Source organism: Myodes glareolus, chromosome 3, assembly GCF_982192425.1.
Source record: "Myodes glareolus chromosome 3, mMyoGla1.1, whole genome shotgun sequence".
In the NCBI taxonomy this organism is placed as follows: Eukaryota; Metazoa; Chordata; class Mammalia; order Rodentia; family Cricetidae; genus Myodes; species Myodes glareolus.
In genome coordinates this window covers 80,375,337-80,394,846 of record NC_142028.1, presented here as the reverse complement: position 1 = coordinate 80,394,846, position 19,510 = coordinate 80,375,337, and the positions used below count along the sequence as shown (strand labels likewise).

The following is a 19,510-nucleotide window of genomic DNA, read 5'->3' as shown; positions in this document are numbered from 1 at the left end:
AGAATCCCACTGAGCCGCAGAGAGTAAAGCGCAGAAATGATTGGCAAGCCAGGGACAAAGAGATCAATTCTCTGGAGCTGAGTGCGGAGTCCCACTGAGACTTGTAGGGAGAGCTGACTGGGGGACAGTGCCTCCCTGAGTGACAGGTGGCAAGAGGGAAACCGGCAGGGGTAGGAGAAAGAGCAATTCATTTGCAACCTTTGAGTAAGAGGTGTCTCTGGGACATCAAAGCCCAGAAAGGACTCTGAAAGGCAGATGACCATCAGTACCGCATTCCAGCAATGCCCCAACACCAGTAGGATTTAAACTCCTATTTGTATTCTTTCCTTTCTCAGCTCACTCCACTGAATTCTGCAGTTACTCTTTGTCAAAAGGCCTAGAGCAATGCCATCCACTACCACTTCTTTTACCTGTGTTTCAGTAAAGTTCCTTTCTAAGTCCAGGCTACTTCAGCTGTGCTTAAGGCAGTTCTACAAAATGGGTTGGGTTTGGCCATTGGCCAGCATGTTTGAGAATCAACAGCACCCCTTAATAGGTATGGTAACAAAGAGTGTGAGTACCAGTATCATGAAAATGGAAGAAGACCAGAGGACACTTTGAAGCAGAACTTGACCTTTATGGGAAGAGAAGTAATGCATCCTTTCACTCACCTTCGCTCTCCAGCAAACAGACTCTTTTCAGTGCTCAACCTTGAAAGATGCTGATCCGCATCTTTCTGGCGGACTGGATAGGCTATGGACCCATGAATGGGAGAGCTGCCCTTCTTCTGAAGGCTTGTCCCTATAACATAGCAAACAGGACAATGGAGGTGGAAGAAAGGCTTACTAGAAGGTGGGTTCCAGTGCTGACTTGGCCAGGGGCAGATGCTTTCAGTTGCAGAAGTTCTGGCCTCAGTTTGATCATCTCTAGAATGAGAAGTTGGAGCTGTAAGTTCTCTGAAGTCATTAGTCTTGGTTTCTTGCTTCTATAGAATCTGTTTCTGTTTTATAACTCTATTTTAAGGAATTGTTACATTGCCAAGAAAAGGAGAAAAAAAAAGAACCCTCGGGATACAGTTTCTCTATGCCAAGGAAAGGCTTTTCCCCCTTTCTGCATGCAAGCTCCACCGTGTTTCTGGCCTATCTTTTTGTTCGACTAGCCCTCGTGATTTTCTTGGTGGCACAAGTGCTCACTACCATGCTTTTTTTTTCTCAATACCAAAGGGAAGTTCAGTATATGCAGCTCTGATGCTAGTAAATTGCTTATGTGCCCTTTCTCTGACCCATTTGTACAGAGAGACAGAAGAGAATCAGAGGCAGAGATGCATGTTGTTTAGCTTGGGGGCAATTTTGCATCCCCTTTGCCAAGTATAAGCAGAGTGATTTCACTTCCTACTCAGCTTTCAGCTTCTTGAAAATGTGCAGGCCCCAAGTGAACATTTTCTGGCAGACTCTTTCTTCCTTGGATAGACACCGAGTGTCTCAAGAGGGAAAATATGCCTCATGGTTTGTATAGATGAGATTTGCCTCCACCTGGGGAGTATGAGTGTCTGAGAACTAGAGCATTTTATACGTTTAATCTTTAAAGGTCACAGCAGCAGAGATGGTTGGCTTGGGGAGGAGAATGTTCCTCTTTCTGAGAGTCCAGGTTCCAGATGTCTCCTGAGCTTGCAAGTGTGACTACAAAGAACTTCAAGGTCTTCCTTCCACCGGCAACTTGGAATGTCGATCATACATCTTTTTAGCTCTCCCTCCTTGTCTGAGTCCCCTTTGTTTCGAGTTCATTAGGGAATCAGGGATCAGCACTTTGGTTTTCTATTCTAGCACCCTTTGCTCTACCTAAACCACAGTTGGTGTCATCAGATGTACCGTGAGCAGCATTAGGAGACTGGTTGGTGGTGGAATTAACGTACCTACTAGGTAAGAAGCAGTGTGTCGGGAACACTGGAGGCAAAATAGGAACCACATGGACTTCATACCAGGCTTGAGTTAAGTAAGTGGCCTGAACCATAACTTTTCTCCTCTAAGTCTTTGAGACAGGACTAACAGGAGGCTAGAGAGATGGTCAGGAAGAAGGCTTGCTGTACAAGGATGAAGATTGTAGTTCAGATCCCTAGAGCACACAGAAAAGCCAGCGAGGTATCATAGGAGCTTGTAATCTCTGCACTTTGGATGCAGAGACAGAGGATCCCTGGGCAAGCTGGCTAGCTAGACTATCTGGACTCAGTGAACTAAAACTCAGGGAGAGACCTTGTCTCAATAAAGTAAAGAATGATTGAGGAACATATCCAGTACCAACTTAAGGCCCCCACATGTACACTGTACCCCCAACACACAAATATACACACGCATGCACCCATACATATGTGAATATACATACACACATGCATACATACTAGACACATATGCATGGAAACAAAAGACAGAGTTAACAGCAATAATCTCCCAAGATTACCTTAAAGATTGTATACCTAGACCATGGCATTACAGGGGCAGAGTTTGAGACAAACTTTGTTCTCTTTTTAGACTCTTCTTCTTGTACATGTATTTTTTATTTATTCCTTTCAATAGTATTTAGTATATTAAAATGAAACATTTTCTTTTTCCATTTTATAGATAAGGAACTCAACTTGTATAATTTTCTACTGTGTCCCAAGTGCTAAGTGGTGATTCTAGCATGTAACCCGCTTTCAAGAAATGGTTTAATGGTCAACGAATGAATGAGTAGTGCACTCTTAAAGGAGTTAAAAAATCTTGCACAATTTTTCAAGCTAGTGTCTCGGCTAACTTAGGACATAAGGCAGAGAGACTATCACAGAAGAATTTCATGCAAGGAGATCAGAAGAAAACCCAGAAAGGGAAATAGAAAGCATAATATAATTCATCTTTTTTTATGATTGAGAACATTGTGTTTCATAATTCCAAAGGCATGTTTTAAATATACAAAATCCGAACATGATTTTTAAAGCAGACAATAAAACCCTAAGATGAAAAGTAAAGATCTTGGGTCTCAGCTTTCTTAAATAGATCAGACTGCTCCCATCGGCCAGGAGAGATGATGGTGCTGGCATTCATGCAGTAGCGCTGTCCAGTCATCAGGGAAAGAGGACGTACTACTACTTGACCCCAAACTAACTGTGCTATGGAAAGCCAACCTTGTTATTGCTCTGTGATCTTCTGAAAGGAAAAGGGCATAAAGCATTCACAAGGAAAAAAATGAAAAGGCCTACTGATAGTATCTGCTACCTTCTGTATAGGACACTTGCCAGAACTCTACACACACTGCATCTGGTTGACACCTCAGTAGCCTTATATGGCTCTGCATGAGGGTTGAAAGCCATGGAGTCAGAGGCTTTCCCAATGCCTCACAACGCCTTGGGGGTAATGGAGCAGCTACTGAACCCAAATCTGAGTTTAGAGCCCAGGCAGTTTTGACATTCCATTGCTGTACTACCACCTCTCCATAATGAGTCCCGAGCAGGATCTCAGTGACTGGAGACTATTCCACAGACCAGCAGTGCGGCAGGATACATTAGCCAAGAAGAAGGCATAGTCCTTTCTCTCCAGTTACCTATTCTGTTTACTAACTAACAAAAGCATCTGCCTGGGCATTTTATCCAGAATCATATGTACCATGTCCATCTCTCTCACACCCATCCTACCAACAAAACAAACCCAAACCACCCACCTCACCCTCAACTGTTTATCTCTTTTCATTTTTCACTATGTGTTTTCTATGATAATTAAGATATTCGTGATAATAAAAGGGGGGTTAATATTCTGTATTTTAATATATCTACTATGAATACTATCTTGGTTTCTTTTCCTTTCACTACGAGAAAATACACCAATGAAAACAGCTTAAGGAAGCAAAGGCTAATGTCAGCCCATAGTTCAAGGTCCAGTCCAGATGGTGGAGAAGCCCAGGCAGCAGGAACTTGAAGAAGGTGTTATATTACAAACACAATCAGGAAGAAAAGAGCAATGAATAGAGAGGCATGATACTGCTCAGCTCCCTTTCTCCATTTATATACCCCTGGATCCCAGCCAGGGAGACCCCACTGTAGGCAAGTCTTCCCATTTCAATGACCACAATAAAGACCATCCTTTGGAGGCACACCCAAGAGGCCCACATCACAGGTGAGTCTAGATTCCATCAAGCTAACAGTTCTCATTAATCATCACAAGTATTAAAACAAGAAATGAGAGCCAGGCCTGGTTATGCATGCCTGTAACATGTGTAACTACAGCACTAGGGAGGCAGAAGCAGGAGGAATCTCCAGGTCATGCCAACCTGGGTTACACAGTGAAACTCTGTCTCAAAAAAAGAAAAATGAAGACGAAAGAATGATAGAAAGAAAGGAAAAATATTGTATGTTATATATGTATGTAGTCATTATTCCATCATAATGTAAAAGCTTAAACTTTAATATTTTTCTGATTGCCATTTACAGGCAGTCTTTTACCAAATAAGTAAATTATCTTGGGTAAGAAAAAAAAAAAGCCTTCATAGTGTGATTTAATATATATCCCCATGTACCACACACAGGATGTGAATATGCATGAACTCTAGGGTGCTTGCTGGGAAACCTACATAATCTTTTCTGCCAGGATCTCCTTTGGACCTTTTAAGCTGGCCACAATGTCACTGAAGAAGTCAGAATAAGACCATTTGACAATGAGGATACCAGTATCTCTCCATCCTAGGAATAAAGGCACAGGTCCTCTCAATGAGGCAAAAGTCAATTCAGAGGGAGCTCGGAGTAGCATGGAACTCCATGATTGGGGCTCTGTAGTTAAATGGCCTATAGCTCTGAAACCTGGCCCTCCCAGTACTCCTCTGTGACCATAGCAGATTATCTAACACACTTAAGCTTTCTAAAAGGGCCTAAGGATAGCACAGTATCTACCACCCGGGATTGTTTTAGAGAGTAAAGGAGAAGCACAGAGGAGCTTGGAACAAGGCATACATTCGTTAATGTTCCCTCCCAGTGCTATGCCAGTAGCAGTGTAAGACAGCTATTAAGGGACAAGAAGGGTGGGTGGGACTTCTCACAGATTTTGCTATGTAGATCAATCTTATTTTCTCTCCTTTTAGCTCAGAGAAGCCTCTACTCCAACTGAAAGTTGATTACCAACTCCTTGGCCATTATGAGTGTAAATAGCTGAGGAGATGCTGCAGTCACAGCTGGTAACCACGGAGAATGCCAAAAACACAGTGTCTCTGCCCTAAGGAGAGAGTGATCTGAGAAACCTCAGATACTGTTGGCAAGTCTGTGATGCTCTTATAGTTATTAGCAATGGTATGAATGCTTGGAGTGATAGACGTTGGACTCTCCTGCCTGGTTTAGAACTTAGAAGTCTAGTGAGGGATTCAACATCCTGGGAAAATGACAGCAGGATCTTGATCCCACTGCCACTTCAGCAGCTTGCTCCCTTGCGGCAAGACATATTTCCAAACAGTCAGGAAATCCAGATCTTAGGTGAAAGAAACACAGGTCCACATATTTTCCAAGTGACTTTAAACGACTTCTGTCATCTTTCTCTTAGTTGACGTGTCGAGACAGGAGGATAGCTATACGTTCTAAGCCATGTCAGACTATATAGTGAATCCCAAGTCAGTTTGTAATCTGAAATCCCACCCCATCTCAAAATTTAAAAAAAAAACAACAACAACACACAGACACACAGATACATACGCAAACAAACAAACAAAACCAAAACAAAAGCCCAATACTATGTAAAGCAACCAGTTCTGTTGTGGAAATCTACAATATTTTGTTCTGTATTTCATTTCTTTTCTCCAATTGTGTTGAATTTAAGGTGTGGTTAAGAGACATTTTTTAAAAGAATCAGAGTTTTTAGTTGGCAATGTACCTTTCAGATGGATTATCCCTCAGAATGAATATACCCATTTGTGCCTTTGACCCAGAAGTGAAGCCAAAGGCTATCATACAAAAGTCTTGGCATGGATGACAAGGACTTAGGAAGGGCACACTTATTTTGAGCCCTCGTGGCTGGCATGGACAGAAGCCGACTAGAGAGTTAAGATGTTCTCTGCGAAGGAATCTTGTCCTGCCATCCATCAGAAAAGTTAGAATCAGCAGGAGCCCAGATGAGGCAGGGATTGCCCTGATTTGGAGGTTAGTGTCTTCAAGCCAGTGGCAGATTAAGAAGTCTAGTGTTTTAGGGTGAGGCAGAATTACATTTCTGGGGAGGCCCATTGACTATCTTGGAAGGTTTTTGATACTATTTATTATGGTTTTATTGGTATTTGTAACTGCATATCAACTAAGCATGATTGACACCTGACTATTTTTCTCCTCTCTGCATTTTCTATAATTATTTCCCCTTATTCTTTCTGTATATTCAAAACAACACTTTGAAAATGTCATCCTTTCTAGTTTTGCTAAAGAAAAGCTACATGAGAATGTGTATTGGGTATTGGGGTATTGAGGCCTAATTGGGGAGCCAGGCATATTGTCAATAGAGACAGAAACAATCACAAAAGTAATAATGAGGCAGGGTGTTGAACTGAGCTCTAGATATTTCTCCTCTCCTGGCCTCTCAGGGCCGTCCTCTTTTCAAGATTCACATGTTAGATAATTTCTCATTCACTAAGTCTTCATTGAGAGTTGTCCATGTTCCAGGCTAGATGTGAGGGTGTAACAGTAAAGAAAACAGAACGGGTCTGTTCTAATGGAACTTTTGATCTAGTGGCAAATAGGCAATACTATGATAAACAGATAATTCTATACTGTACTAAAGGGCATAACAAACTATGCTCAGAAGAACAAAACAGTGACCAGAACTTCTTTCTGGAGGGAGCTGGAAGCAACAAATCTGGGAAGACATTCTTGAGGAAGTAATGTTTTCTCTGAAAAGACACCATGTGAGCTGACTTAATGAGGGACCACTTCTCAAACTAATCAGCCCCTAACTGAAAATCAGAGCTAAGGCAAGTTGTACCTTTTCACTGTAGCCCCATTTTGTTTTCTTTCTTTTCAATACCAATTCAAATGTTATATGAGTAACATGGTAGGATTCAGATCATCCGCTGACCAACTCACATGAGTGGCCCACACGAGCTCACACCACAGAGCCAGGATCTTATTGGATGAACTTGACTATGCTCTGCACATTCACAAGACTTTTGGCCACCATAAACATGTCTGCATCTTTTATTTTATTTAATACATAAAAGTTTTTGATTTCTTCAAAGAAAATCCTTAATGACATCAGTATGAAAGAATGAATGGCTCCAAACACAATGTTTTGGAAATGTTCACTGCAATTTGGGCAAATGCCATAGCCTCAGGACACTTGAGACCAGAATACTTCTTTGGCAACTAGAGCCTGAGATTTACTCTAAAGAGCGCATGGATGGAGGCCTTCTGGGATACTTGCTAGACAAACATCATCATAATTCAGTTTATTTTACCTAATCTGAATTAATAAAATATTTGGAGCACCTTCCCCTTCACAAGAATGGAGATATGAACTCTTATAATAATGATGATGATGATGGTGATGATGAGGATGATGGTGGTGCTGATGATGAGGAGGATGATGATGAGGAGGAGGAGGATGGTGGTGCTGATTAGGAGAATGATGGTGTTGATGAGGATGATGATGGTGATGATGGCGGTGAGGAGGAGGATGGTGATGCTAAGGATGATGATGGTGATGAGGAGGAGGATGATGGTGGTGCTGATGATGATGGAGTATAAGATACTGAGGACTCACTACCATATGTCAGGCACTGCTTCAATAACTTCACATGGGTTATTTCATGTAACTCTCATAACAACCATATGCAATTATTCTGCATGGAGAAATTAAGAAATTTGCCCATAACTGAACACAGTAATAATAGTCCTCACATATTAAACCATGGTTTGAACCCAGACCCAGGAAGACAGTGTACATTGAATGCCAGTTTTCAAATGAAGAATTTATAAGTCACAGAGGCTACATGGCTTCTCTGAGGCTATAGAGACAGTTCAAAGTCCTATATATTTTTCCTGAAATCAGTAAAAATAATGGTTATTACTGATTATTTGTTGATAATTCCCTATATAAATAGCATGTTGCCTTAAAATTTCCTCACAGTGCTCAACTTTAAGAATAATCTGGGAAATAAAACAAAAACTCAGTGTTCTTAACCTAACTGAATCAGGATTTCAGGGTATAGCATATATTTTCCTTTTCTCTGGTGATGGAGACACAAGAAGTGTGGAGAACTGTTATAGGAGGCTGCTTGATGCTTGTTCAGTTCCCGGCCAGCCAGACTCCAGAAATAATCACACAGAAACTATATTATTTAAATTACTGCTTAGCATATCAGTAGCTAGCTCTTACAGCTAGAATTAACCCATCCCCATTATTTTATATTTTACCACGAGGCTCATGGCCTCCCCTCAAGGTTCCAGCTGGAAGCTCGCATCTTTCCCCTCTGGCAGCTGCATGGTGTCTTACTGACTCTGCCTACTCTCTCTGTATATATCTTTTCCAGCCTGGCTATATTCTGTTAAGCCATTGGCCAAAAGTAGTTTCTTTATTCATTAACCAATAAAAGCAACACATATACAGAAGGACTTCCCACACCAAAGAACTCCTTCTTAGATTCTTGTAGGCAAGAAAACTCAGGGTCTGGGGAAAACTGGAAATAAAGAAAGATCACCAATGGTTGCCAGGGTTAGTTAGGATTGGTAGGGAGGGTTGGACAGATAGAGTGCACAGGGGGGTTAGGGCAATAAGCAGATTTTTATAGGATCAAACCTATAAAGCTAAATACGTGACCGCATACATTTGTTCAAACCTATGTACAATGTTGAGAATGAACTCTGACATAAACTTTGGGCTACTACTGATAACAGTGTGTCCACAGAGTGACATCAGTTAGACCATTATGGTGGAGAATATAGAGTATGGATAAGGGGTAGAGGGAAAACCTTTGTCTTTTGATCTTAATTTTATGGTGAATCTAGAGTACTTTTTAAAAAAAGTCTTTAAAAAATGTAAAAAGAAGAGACTTGAAAAATCAGACATCACAGGAAAAAAGGCAAAATCATGAAAAAATGTGATCAATCATTAGCAAAGAGGTTGAAAAGACACGCTCCAATTGCTTTAAAAATTCACAGAACCCAGGTCTCCTCAAAATAGTTCTGCAAAGTACATGGAGAATTCCAGGCAGTAATATGAAACATAAGTCCCCCTGATGCCACTGAACATGCTTCAGCTGGCTGAACCAAAGGAGGTTGACATGAACTCAAGGCTCTGCACAAAAACTGGAGAGCGCAGAGGAGATGGAGACTCGGTTGCTAAACTGGTCCAGATGTTCACATGTTCTGCTCCATTAAAATGCCTTGGATGAGAGGCAAAGTACATTTGGCACACAAAGAGGAAGTCAAGGGAGGGGTGGGACAGGACACTCAGCCCCCCTCCTTCTCATACTTACCTCCCTTCATTTTCTCCCTCCATACAGTTTCTGGAGCAAAGTCTCCACAATGAAAATATGACTATCAGCCTTTCAGGCTACCCAGAACCAAACCATTTTGCCATAAGTGTCAGTTTCTGAACTCTGTTGGTGAGTTAACAACATTCTTCAGTGATTTGGTGTGAAACCGATCAAGTATGCGCAGCCCTTAGTGTGCAAGGCTTACAGGATGCTGTAGAGGACAAGTAGATGATAACCCAACTATCGGTTCTAAAACAGGTCACGTAAGGAAAGACAGGTGAAGGAAGTGATGTCTGGGCAGACGAAAGGCAAGATCTGAAGTTTTCCGTATTTGAAGAGCTGGGATAGGATTCTCCGTGAATTTAGTGTAGCAGCTACTATATAAAAGAATCTGTCTCTGTGCAGGAAGACTTTAACATCTAGGAGTGTCCTAATGTTAAGATGTGGTAGCAAACTTCCTGACACTAAATCTAAGCGACCTTTCGTTAGGGCTGTTGAGAAGAAAATTCAACCATGATTTGGTTGAACTCAGTGTTATATATCGCCTCTTGGAGTTTAAAGTCTGTTTTTGGAATATATCTGTATTTTCTTACGTGTACAGGTGTTTCGTCTGCATGTGTGTCTGTTAATGGTACACAAGCAGTGCTCAAGGAGGGTGCTCAGCCCGACGTGCCTGTCATGCCTTTTCCAGAACCTATTCTGCAGACCTACATACAGACACATTGGGGAGTGTGTTTACCCTGCTGGTGCCCATTTTTCATTGTCTGATTTTATTTTTTCTTGAGGTTCTTGGGAGATGGAACAACTGCATTATCATGGGTCACACCAACTTGGATAGGTGATTTGTTTGAATCTGGGGGTGACCTGATGAAGATGTCAGGTGCCCTGGAGCTGGAGTTAGAGACAGTTGTGAGCCATCATGTGGGTGCTGGGGGTCGAACCCAGGTCTTCTGGGGTCAAGGCAAAGATTTTCTGAGTGTTTATGGGGGAGTTGCAGCCGGGGGAGGCTTGGTGCAGTACAGAGTAGATCCTCCTTGTGTCTGCGGCAGTAGACTGAACATGTGAGTTGTCGGACCTGGGGATTGGCTGGCTTCGGTTGCTACCCTCAGTATCTCAGCTCTCTGTGCTTGCATTCCTTCTTCAGGCCCATCCTATGGCCCTACAGGCAGAGTACTGCAGAGTGTGTTGAACCTGTTGGTGTTCATTTTCATCCTATCATTTCTTTTGTTCTCTCGCAGTGCTGGGAACTGGAACTGCCGCTTTATAATGGTTCCCACTGGCATGGGGAGGATAGGTAAGGGTGCTGGGATTTAATGTGCTCATCTCTGTGTCTGTCCTCGGTGTGGGAGCAGTTTCCAGGTGGGATACCTGAGAGAGGGAAAGAGGGTTAGACTGAACTCCAACTCTGAAAAGAACAAACAGGATTTCAAGAAAAACTTTTTAAGAGGCTCAATCATGCTATCGTGTAGTCTTTAACATAAGTTTAACCTGGGAGTCTAATTTCCAGCCTTGCGCCATGTATCCGGGCAGCTGAAGTTACTAGCTTTTTTAATTCACCTTCAAACAGCTCTCATTCTAGTTCAGGGGGACAGAAAGACAGGAAATTTGCGGGGAGAGATGCCTGTCACGCCAGAATCTGGTTGTAACACTTTGCCAGCAGAGAAATAAAAAGTGCAGCACAATTAACAGTTGCTTAAGGCCTTTCTCCCTTCACAGCTGTGAACACTGTAATTCTCTAAGACTCTTCACCAGATATCCCTAGTCAGAGAAAGGACGTGTACTAAACTCCTTGTGCAACCCTGGTGGTGGCTTCTGGTTTTACCTTATCAGATTACAATTCCATCCAAGCCATCTTCAGAGCCTTTTTATAATTTTATTTATCATGATAGAGAAAAGAAGAAACTGTTTCTTAGCAACCGTTTTAGATATAACTCAAGAGTTAACAAAAATGTAGATATGGCTAATGCTAAAACAATTGAGACTCCTTGAGGAAGCCCCACCTACACATGGGTCTGTGTTATTTTCGTGATTGTCTTGCAGAGAAGCCTACACTCAAGCCCGTGGGTGAGTCTTCCTCCCCCCACCCAGTACCCTGCTTTCTCCTATCCCCCACACTTAAGCCTACATTAAAATTTCTTTACCAAAATATCCAACTCCACTTCATAAATTAGCCCTAAATTTCTTTTCTGCATGGAAGCCACGAATCCAGACTTGAGGTCCCCCAAGTATTAAAGGAACTCCCCAGTTTGTGAGGGTGTGGAACTGTGTCACACTGTCCTCTCATTTTTGACACGGCGAGGGAATAAAAGGTGCTGAGATAAAAACAGAAGAAGGCTCCTCTGTGCTTGGCAAGTGGGGGTGACTGGGGAAGGAGAAGACATTGGGATTGGATTTCAGGGATTGCTGAGGTTGCCCTGCACTCTGTGGGGAAAGGCTTCCCAGGAAGAGGGCAAGGAGCCAGCCCAGGACTAGGGTCATACTCTGTTGGAAAAGTCAAATAGTTTATGTAGACTCTGTAATGAACTGTGTCCAGGAAAGCGGTGATCAATGACACTGCCAACATACTTTGGAGCCATCCTCACCTAAATGCAGGAAATCGCCCGAGTGCTACCTGAAGTTATTTTTGAAAACATGGTCTGGAGTTTCATGAACTGTCATTAAATATGGCCAACGTTGTATGCTCCAAACTGTGACCAGAAATCTTGCTATATTTTCCTTTGACCACCTTAGGAATGTATTTCTAAAATAATCCGTTTAAGGTCAGCCAAAATAAGTCATAATCAGGAGAGCCTATCTTCTGGAATGACTATTGGATAAGACAGGATGAAATATATATCAAGATGACTTGGAGTCATGTCCAGTTCACTAGGTATCACCAATGGGTGCTTTAAGGAAACTTTATCTGACCTGCTATGGCCAGATTTGGGAGCTATGTGGAGCTTGTTATGTCTAGGGGTGTCCTGGTGAGTGTGTGCCGGCAGGTGATCCTATCTACAACAGTTGGAACTTCAGGAATTTCCTTTGGATGGTCTGTTCCTGGGTGGTGCCTGCGTAGTAATCTGTTTGTGGTCCTTCCTGCAACCAGGTATTGCCTCAGGGTAAACTGCTGAAACTCAGGCCTCTATGGGGCTTATCATGGCTGGGTTCTACAATAGCATAAAGTACTCCTCAGATCACAGTGAAGTGAATTTGGGAGTTTTGCTTTATCTCCATTATGAGTGTAGCTGATTTGAAATGTGAACACAATGCTTTAAGTTTAAAATGGTTAAGGTGCTTTTATTATAAAGTGTAATATCTTATTGGGGAGAACAGCAGCAAGGGTTTACGTGTGTGGAATATGAACATAGAAGAGTATAAGGGGAAACAAATCTCCCGCCTAAGCAAGGCACCCAGAATCACAAGGAGCATTTGGGGGCACTTGTTTTCTTGTTACAGGTTAAGCTCATTAAAATGAGTTTTAGAAACATAACATTTCATGTCTACCACTTCCCTTTTGTATGTCTTTATGAGGATAGCCTGCTCACTCTTAACTCATTTATTAAACTTCCTTAATGTTCTCCAACTAGAATGTTAAAGTTGCAATCAGTGGAAAGGTGTGTGATTCAGACAGTAATTTAATATTGACAAAGGATCCAGCTGAAATTCAAGTTCTGATACATAAATAAATACTACAAAGACCTAGGTATCCGTTCTTTCTCTAGACCATCAAGTCTACAATATAACACGGAGGATGTGCCCAATAAAGATTGGTTTCTTGAATAAATGAAGGAATGGGTGTGTGTAAAATGTTGTTTATTCTCCCCCCCCCCCCATTCACTGGCAAATGCCCTGTTTGGGTTAGACAATGGGATGCAAATAGCTCAATTGGATGCCACACATACCCCCTGGGAAGCTACACGTGCCGGCGGGGCAAGCTCCTTTCACTGGTACTTGTGACTTCTCTGTGGGAACCAGCTCTTGTTAAAAGTTAGAGAAGGGACTGCTGGTCTGCCCAGTTTAGATCCTGAACTCTTGAGAGGACTCCAAACAGTCCAGCCTCTGCCGTAGATCCCCAGAATCCTTCCGTCCCTGCTTCATTCCAACTTGTCCCTGCCCAGAAGCAGCGTGCAGTGGAGGCGATTCCTCAATGGAGAAAGACTAGAGGGAATGAGACAAACCCTCTCAGGAAGTCTTAGTTTGTCTTAGGAGGAGACAAACCCCTCCGCCACCACAGCAGCTGGGTCCAACTGGAATCCTCAGATAAGACCAGTTCTGGCCAAAACTGGTTTGGCAGCTCTGGGGGAATGTTTCTGGCTGACTGACCCTCACAGCAGGTGCTGGTAGTTTTGAAAGAGAAAAGGGGAAAGGGGGAGGTGGGGGTGGACTAAAGGAACTAAGGAGGGTGGCTAAATTCAAACCACTAAACTTTGGCTCACTTGCAAGTTTACACTTGGGGATTCTCATAAAATTACTACCAGCCCACCAGCCTCAATCCTTCCCTCACCCTCCCGTCCTTTGCAAAATAGTTTTGTTGCAATGCAGTTTGTTCTGCAGCGCGATTGTCGAAACTACTGAATTCGGCCGAAAGCGACTTTTAGCAGTGTTTTCCCCCACTCTGCCATGGTACTGTTATTATTAAGGCTATCGAATCTCCGCTCTTTCCCCTCCTTACAGCAATCGCACTCCGGCTGTGATTGCTCGGGTCTGACTTCGCAAGTGGCGGTGCGCTTCCAAACCCCCTCATCCGCCCCTCGCCCGGCTCTCCCCACTCCCTCCTTTTCCGCGCCCAGGCGAGAGCAGCCGATTGGCAGAGCGGGGCTTTCAGGAACAATAACAGTGGGGGGAGCCGGGGCCCCGGGGAGCTTCCCCGCCCCGGCCCGGCTGCGGCTCACGCCCCCCGCGGGATCCCCCACCTCCGCGCCGCCCCGCGGGCTGACCGGCGCCCGGGCCCGCCCCCGGCGCCCACCATGTACGCCTTTGTGCGGTTCCTGGAGGACAACGTCTGCTACGCGCTGCCCGTGTCGTGCGTGCGCGACTTCAGCCCCCGCTCGCGACTGGATTTTGACAACCAGAAGGTGTACGCAGTGTACCGGGGCCCGGAGGAGCTGGGCGCGGAGCCCGAGAGTCCCCCGCGTGCCCCCCGGGACTGGGGCACGCTGTTGCTCCACAAGGCCCAGATCCTGGCTCTGGCAGGTGAGCAAGCGGGCCGGGAGGGGCGTCGGGTCCGGGCGGACTAGGGCTGGATCTGGGAGAGGCTGAGCGGCCGGGGCCGGGGAGTCACAGCTTGCTTTTGCCTCCCCTTCCTGCCCCTTGGGCTTTCTTTTGGGCACCAGGTGTCTCTAAGAGGCCAGACCAGTTAAAAAGACCCGAGGGTCCCCTTTGTCTTCCTTGCTTCCCTGACACTCCCGCACCGGGCTGTCAGCCTCCCTTCTCTGCCCTCTTCTTTCTGACTCTTTTGTATTCTACTTGCCTCTTCACTTTCCCTTCCACTAGCTGCCTACCCTACTGTCATTTCTCCATCTCTCACCTCTGCCTCTCATAGCTGCTTTCCTCTCTGTTGCTTTCCACCTTAAGTTTCTCAAACTGTTCCTTCCTCTCTCCCTTTACGGCCACTGGTGTCTTCTTGGAGCTAGAAGCAATTTTAGGTCTTTTAGATGGGGACCCTGTCTCACAGAAGGGATCTCTGACACCGTCTCCCATCCGGGCCATCTTTAGGACCCAGGAGGCCCAATCTCAGTGTACTGGCCAAGTGGAAGGGGGTCCTAAGGTAGCTTACCTCCACGCTCCTTTTTACATCTCCCAGAACGCTCCGAGAGAGAGAGAGAGAGAGAGAGAGAGAGAGAGAGAGAGACAGGGGCAAACAATTTCTAGTTCAGGTTAGGGCCTGGCCTCCTAACCCTAATCACACGGGGTCAGGGAGAGGGGAAGGAGACAGACTGGCAGTTGGTCTCTAAGTGGATGGATAAAGATACAGAGATTTGGTTGGTTGACAGGGCAAGCCAAGCCTTTTAGCCTCCTGTACTGTGGCCCCTCTTCAAGCAAAGATAACTTCAAGCAAAGCTGACCTTCTTTCCCAGACACTTGTAGAAGGCTTGGGCGCACACCAAACAGGAAAAAGGAGCTTACCACTTCCATCTAGGGGCAGCGGTGTAGGGGCTGCTACTTTTGGGTAAGCAGAGACAGTTACCTTCCACCTGGAAGACAACCCAAGGTTAGGAGCCCAATGAAGACTGTCAGGGTTTTGTGGTTTGACACTTTTCCTACTTCTTCCAGAGTTCCGTGGTGTTCCCTCTCCTTTAGCCTAAACACGAGCCTAGCATAAATCATAGTGACTTGCCCAGGATCCCAGTACAAGCTGTCAGTGGACTAAGCCTCGTGGCTGATTCCTTTCTAATACCTCTGGGAAGTAGGGCTTATGGGAATGAAGGAGTGAAAGATTTGGAATGCATCAGCACCACAAGGTCCCCTTTTTGATAGGTTAAGCCCTTAACCACTTCGCTGACAGGCCTGCCGGGGGGGGGGGCACAGAGCTGTAGGTCCATTCACCCCACCAGACACCAAGGTCCAAGGGGGAAAAATGAGTGAGAGAGACAGCTTTCAGAACGGAAGTCTTCATAACTGATTAGGTTTTGTTTGCTTGCTTGCCTTTAATTACCTAGGAAGGGATTAAGAATTTATTCAGCAAGTCGATAAGCCTCATAATTATAACTAGGTGTAACCTTAGCTTCCCTTTTGCTTGAAGAAAAGAGAGCATGCTTCTTAATGATCCTGCCACACATAGATCTGAAAGAGCCCAGGAGAGTGGATGGGATGGGTGTCCTTTCCTTTTTTTTTGAGATTGTTGAGCTCCACTCAAGTATCTATTTGTCCATTCATTCAGCAAGTATAGATACATGTAGTTCTTAAGAACTATAGAAAGACTAGTTAGGCAGATGACAGACTCTACCAACTCTTCTCTTCAATCGACACAAGTTGCAGTGGGTACATTAAATTATGTACAGACATGCATCCATACCTAAGAAACCTAAGCAATGGCTAGAAACTTGGCAGAGTAAGTGTGGTACCAGTTTCAGCAAACTGTGTTAAAAAGTGCTTCTTCTCATCTCCAGTAGGAAAGAGGTGGGTGGGTGCATGGCTGGGATGGGTGGGAACTTGAGGGTGGCCAGACTCCATTTTGAATTCCAGTAAGCTGGTTAACTTTTTAAACAAACTGTTGTTCTTGGTGCAGACCTGATTGGAAGGGCCAGTGTGAACCTGGGAATTCATGTATCCTGGGAGGATTCTGCCTTGTATGTTGAGCTTGGTGGCTCTGAAGCTTACTTGAAGTATCTTCACCTGAAGAGCGCATCTGACCCATGCAAAGACCGTGCTGTTGTTCAAATGCAGTCAGCCTCCTCGTGGGGCTTAGGAACTCACACAAAAGTGGTTCCTGTAGGCTTTTATAAGCAAAGTTCTACTACAGCGCCAAGTTTGGGGGAGTTAGTTGCTCAAGAGGAAGACAGAGGTGACTTTGCATTTTGTGGACTGCTCCTGCTTAATTAATTAGTTCTGACCTCAGTAGTGTGGCATCAGAAGAAGCTTCAGAACCACTTATGGCTTTTGGTGATAAGTGAGTTAACTTTGCCACACGTTTGCCCAGCCAACCACTGTAACTGTCTTGAAGTAAACCCTTTCCGTAAACCCAGGAAATGTCCAGCCAGCCGCTAGGGTACTTTGTACTTTGCCACCCACAGTAGCTTATGCCGTGGTTTCAGTGTGTCAACATTTAGCGCATGGCTTCCTTTGTACCAAACTACATTTCCACCCCTAGTAAAAAAAAAAATCAAAGCCTTCCCCTACACTTTGGTGACAGTCTTGCTGTGTGGCTGCTCGTTATTTGGTCTAGCACCCATTCATAGATATTGCCGTAGTTCTTGTTTCCATTTTATAGATGAGAACACTGAAGCTCAGAGAACTCCCTGCCGCCACATACAAATAAATGGCAAAGCCAAAACTACAGCCCGGATCTTCTAGTGCCTGTCCCTGCTTGGCAATCTCCTTTGTGAGGTGGCTGATGAACCAATACAACATGACATGGAAGAGGCCAAAGGGAAGGGAAAATGTTGATGAAATGGGTAGCCCCAGGCAGGTTTTCCAGCTGGAGAGAACAGAGTTTTGAGCATTCACACTCACTATGCTCTTCTTCCTCTATTACCCAACCAGTCTCCTTTCTCCAGGAATCGAAAACTTCCACAGGCTCTCAGTTGTCATCTCATTGACAAAATCCTCTCCCAGGAGCTCCTGGAGGGACAGGCTAATTCAGGGGTTGACTCCCCTGTGAGCTGTGTTCTCTTCTTACTTGCATTTCTTTGCCATGCAGCCTGTGAAATTGAGAACTTCCCCTGCAAAGCCCTGGCTATTGTCTAGTTGCAATCCAGCCTGCTTATGGGGTTTAGAGACTCCAACTGGTTCCTGTAGGCTTTTGTAGCCTGACAATTCTGTCATTTTTCCTGGGCATCTCTATACTGTGTTGACTTGACTGCCCTAAATTCCCTTTGTAGTCAAGTGTGGCCTTCCTGTTTGTTACAAGCCAGACCCAGTGCAGTACTGCGTGGCTACACCAAGGCACCAGGATCACAATGATGGCATGATCCATAGAAGACAGTCTTTTTAGGCCCAGCCGCATGGGACTTCTGTGGAGGGGGCAGAGTGATGAAGACACAAACACTGTCCTCAGGGAGTGTGTAGGAAGTGTTAAGCAGAGGTTGAAACCAGGCCCCAGCGAGCATATCGAAGGAACCAATTCTAGGAGAGTTTGGAGTTTTCTTTTCTAGATCTACAAGCACTGGCTGCTTTCAGTCTTGCCTAGGCTCTCACTCTTCTGAAGCCTGCAGCAGACTGCTAATTCATTACCCAGTGTCCAGGCCACTGTCTAGACTGCATTCAGAATGTTCTAAACCACTGTCTTATCAATTGACTGCTCTGCTCAGAACCTTCTGGAGCTCCCCTATGGCCTGCTTGATAGAGCTTCAGCTTCTTGGCCTGACATTCGTGTCCCCATAGGCCAGCCCAGCTCCACTTCTTCAGTCTCACCCTCCAGCCCCCCAACCCTACTTGCCCTGGACTTGAGGTATCTCTTGCTACTTTGTAGACACATACTCCCGGGTCTGCCACTGCAGAGTCATCTTTGTTTGACTTGAACCCTCTGTTTAAGTGGAGTTTACCTTCCTTGGGGGAAAACAGACTCGGGACCCATTGTTGGTACAGCTGTAAGAGAGAGTGGGGAAAGTACACTGAAAGCGCCTAGTCTTTAGGGCATTGCCTGTTCTGCCTCTTCCCACAAGGGAGACTCTCCCTCCTCAGCCCGCTTTGTACTGTGCTTGCTGCCGGCTTTTGACTTGAAGCAGCTGAAGACTGTTTTGGTTAGTCGGTGTTGCTGCCAGATAGCGAACTTCTCCAGAGCAGGGGCCTGCTGGCCAGCGCTGCACATCCACCTGGGCCGGGCTGTGCCGCTCCTGTAGTTTGTAAAGTAAATGCTTTTTGGTTGGAAGATAAGAGACAGGAGACATGCACCTCTACCACACTTGGTTTTGTTTTGTTTTTAGAACAGAAACCTGCAACGGGCTTTTGAGGTTTCATTCAATTTTATTCATCTGGAAAAAGTCAACATTCTTTATCACTCCCTCAAGTAGAAGAAACCCCACACTTGGGGAAAATAAGTCCCAAAGCCACGTTCTTCTCGCTTTGGTAATTTTAGCTCATTCAGGGCTCAGGTCCCAGCTTGGCACTGTCAGTCCAAATAGATCACTTGCTCCAGAAATGCTTTGGAACTTCTACAGAGCTCACAGCGAAGCAGGGGACTAGCCAATCTCACATGCAGAGATTGTTGCATGTCATCAGTGGGAGCATGCCAACTAAGGGATTGCTTTTTTTTTTCTTAAACTAAGCAAGTGAAAACTTTTAATTTAGGTTTTGACATGTTCCACTGATACACACTGGAGCAAAGACTGGGACTTGCCTGCTGTCATTTGTTGCAGATTCTACTGGAATGTTAATCACTGACGGTTAAATCTGATGTGAACTTTAGTGCTCAAGAACCACACATTTGTTGCAT

General features: G+C 44.7%; 1 protein-coding gene and 1 long non-coding RNA gene across 5 annotated transcripts in view; one reads left to right on the top strand and one right to left on the bottom strand.

The window, feature by feature from the left end:
* Positions 1-19,510, top strand: part of LOC125412531 (BEN domain-containing protein 5) — a 1,187,626-nt gene that overhangs the window by 945,768 nt on the left and 222,348 nt on the right. The window contains exon 1 of one of the 4 annotated variants that reach the window (XM_048453390.3): positions 14,271-14,610. The exons of the other annotated variants lie outside the window; for them this stretch is intronic. Within the exon in view, the coding sequence (XP_048309347.1) occupies positions 14,385-14,610 (226 nt within the window). The 5' untranslated portion in view covers positions 14,271-14,384. Of the gene's footprint in view, positions 1-14,270; positions 14,611-19,510 lie in introns of those variants that run through there. 4 annotated transcript variants of the gene reach the window in all.
* On the bottom strand, positions 7,144-15,333 carry LOC146895140 (uncharacterized). The gene is made up of 2 exons (XR_015737535.1): positions 15,194-15,333; positions 7,144-10,806 (listed from the first exon to the last, which is right to left on the bottom strand). It is a non-coding gene; the product is annotated as an uncharacterized LOC146895140 (long non-coding RNA).